The following is a 2,945-nucleotide window of genomic DNA, read 5'->3' as shown; positions in this document are numbered from 1 at the left end:
AAAATAAACAAACCTTACACTTTATATCCCAGTTTTTATATGTAGCAAAAGATAATATTTGTCTGACATAAATGCCAACAAGTGATACATCATCTAGTAGTAACATGATAGGTTTGGCACTAAACTGAAGAAATCTTACAAGAAGGCTTTATATCCCAATGATTTCATAGGTGGCAAAAGGTAATATTTGTCTCCAAGACAAATGGCATTACCTGTGAAGAGAAAACACAGACTAGGACAATGCATTTGAATACAATGGAGATGGTAAATATAAAAAGGGTGGAAGGTATTAGACCATTACGTTTCATTTCTCCCACGACGATCTTTCATCTTATAGAAACGATCAACAATCACTTCATTGGTAATTGTGTCCAGCAGCTCCTTCTCCACGAAGCAAATTAGGCTATGGCTCAAATAATCATCACCAATTTTGTTACGCAAAGCATTCTTCACAATCTTCATCGCTGAAAAACATCTCTCAACAGTGGCAGTGGCAACAGACAGAGTTAGAGCTAGCTTCAAAAGCCGATATACCAAAGGATATGAGAGATTCTTCCTAGTATCCACCATCAGTTTAGCCAAGTCACTTATTCTGTCCAAGCTAGAAAACCTTGTATCATGGAGTATATTATCTATATAGAGTCCAAGTTCATGCTCAAGAGTCACCATATCTTTGTGATTGAAGTCATCAGGATAAAACTTTGCTAATTTCAGTAACTTCTCCTTGTCAAAATGACAAAATAAATCACTTGGGCTCAAAGCAGGCATGCATAGAAGCAACTCAGAATTTACCTCACTAAATATGTCATTAAACTCTTCTCCTAACAGAGCGAGCACAGCAAAGAAACAGTCAACACGATAATAATGTTCATTGCTAATGCCAGTCTTTTGTCGTGGCTTCTTTGGGTTAACATAGGCATCTTCCATGTCAAGCACTGGAATGTCATGCTTCTCACAAAAACAACATACCTTCTTCATAAGGGAATCCCACCCCTCATTGGTTCTGAGTTTTTCTAACTCTCGTTTTGTTGATTCCACATCTGAAATAGCATTTACAATGTCTTTATTCTTTCTCTGTAAGGTTTTTGATAGCCCATTTGTTAAAGCTAATATCATCATCATCATGTGTAAGAAAAATGCAGAATCAAAGGTCTGGAAATATTTTAGAAGACCTCTAGCTTGCCGCCTCTTTCCGGTATCTGTGCCATCTTTCTCGACATATTCTAGTACTTTGACCATAGATGAGAACATCTTGGACAAACCCAACAGTGTTTTATAATGGGAGTTCCATCGAGTGTCACCTGGTCTTTGAAGAGATAATTCTTGATTCAGTCCAGTCCCTGTAGCAATCTCTCCACATCCTATTGCTTTTCTCACTTCTTCTTGGTGATGCTCACGAAGTTGGTCTTTTCTCTTGCAAGACGCGCCCACGACATTCAGCAAAACTGAAACCATATCAAAGAAATCTCCGACCTCGAATATCTTCTTTGCAATAGCCACAACAACCAAGTTGAGTTTATGAGCAAAACAATGTACATAATATGCTGATTTGTTCTCATTCATAATTTTAGCTTGCAAACCATTAAACTCACCAGACATATTACTTGCTCCATCGTAACCTTGGCCTCTAACTTGTTCAAGATTCAGCCCAAGTTGTGAAAATAATAAATCTATGCAAGACTTGAGATAAGAAGCTGTTGTCTCCTCCACATGAACAACACCAACAAACTTCTCTTGGACCAGTCCACACTTATCAATATATCGGAGAACAACCGCCATTTGTTCTTTGTCGGAAACATCCCTACACTCATCAACTAATAAGCTGAACACACCATTACCAATTTCTTTCATCACATGGCCTAGTACTTCTTTTGCAAAGCACTCGGTAATATCTCTCTGAATTTTGGGAGACAACATTTGATTATTATTTGGAGCATTCTTGAATGCCTTAGCAACAACATCATTTTGCTTAATAGTGTAGTCCATCAACTCAAGGTAATTTCCTTTATTTTCAGAATCTTTAGATTCATCATGGCCACGGAAAGGTTGTCCCTGATGCAACAAGTATCGACAAACATCAATTGCGGCATTTAACCTGATGAGATGCTCATTCTTTTCAGTTTGGCTTTGTCTATTCCAGGCTGCAGGGATTGATTGATCTTGCTTTAATAGATCCTCGCAATCCTTGAGTGCTCTGTTGTGAAAGCTGTTACGATCACCGACGTGAGTTACAAATCTCTCTGTCTTGTTCCAACAGTTGAAACCTTCTACTACAAATGCATCATGCCCATGGTGGCTGTCTTTAATGTTGTCCCTAAACAAATAGCAGCATAAGCAATAGGCTTTGTGCTCCTTCTCGCTGTACTCTAGCCAATAAGCATAATCATCATACCAATCCGGATTGAATCTCCTCTTCTTTTTCTTCTTCCCAATCTCCCTGTATGGAAATTCCAACTTGCGGGGCTGATTAGGTCCCCAAATCAAATACTTCCTTCTTATCTCGTCACGTTGGTTGGGGTGATAATCTGCCATTCGCTTCCTTTTAGCTGGATCGCGAGGGAGCTTATTCAAATCAACTAGTTCAGGCACAGCAGAATTATGTTTTGCTGCAGGTCTTGATGCATTACTACTGCCACTTGAATTGTTGCTGGTGATAGCCCCTTGGGGCTGGGTGGTGGTGTTGGCATTTGCTGATTTCTTTATCAAATACTTCTCCATGATCTTCCCTTCTCTTCCCTATCAAATAATGGAAGCACAAATTGTAAAAGTTCAGATACAAAACATTCTAGTGGAGCAGACTAGCAGGCCAGCAAAAGTACTAGTAGTAGAATGGCATCCCAGATTGAGTTCCATAGAAATTTTCCAAGTACAAGTAGTGTGTCACACTAATCCTATAATTTTTTGGTAGAACCAACTGTACATGGCTACATGTCTGATAGAGACAT

General features: G+C 39.0%; 1 protein-coding gene across 1 annotated transcript; it reads right to left on the bottom strand.

Annotated features, from left to right (window-relative positions):
- Positions 1 to 297: 297 nt before the first annotated feature.
- Positions 298 to 1,613, bottom strand: LOC147961086 (uncharacterized). The gene is made up of 2 exons (XM_087536941.1): positions 1,593 to 1,613; positions 298 to 1,482 (listed from the first exon to the last, which is right to left on the bottom strand). The coding sequence occupies exons 1-2, from the start codon at positions 1,611 to 1,613 to the stop codon at positions 298 to 300; spliced, it is 1,206 nt and encodes a 401-aa protein (XP_087393067.1).
- Between the last annotated feature and the right edge of the window lie 1,332 nt (positions 1,614 to 2,945).

The sequence above is a fragment of the Triticum urartu genome, chromosome 7A, assembly GCF_056163025.1.
Source record: "Triticum urartu cultivar PI428250 chromosome 7A, HENAU_Tu73, whole genome shotgun sequence".
Classification (NCBI taxonomy): Eukaryota; Viridiplantae; Streptophyta; class Magnoliopsida; order Poales; family Poaceae; genus Triticum; species Triticum urartu.
Note: the sequence above shows the minus strand (reverse complement) of the source record. Positions and strands in the feature narration are given on the sequence as shown.

Bases quoted from the DNA above. Each gene is read 5' to 3' on its own strand.
- LOC147961086 (XM_087536941.1), bottom strand. From the start codon at position 1,613: ATGGAGCAAGTAATATGTCTG. The intron at 1,483-1,592 runs GTGAGTTTAATG...ATTGCAAAGAAG, and splicing joins TGGAGCAAGTAATATGTCTG to ATATTCGAGGTCGGAGATTT.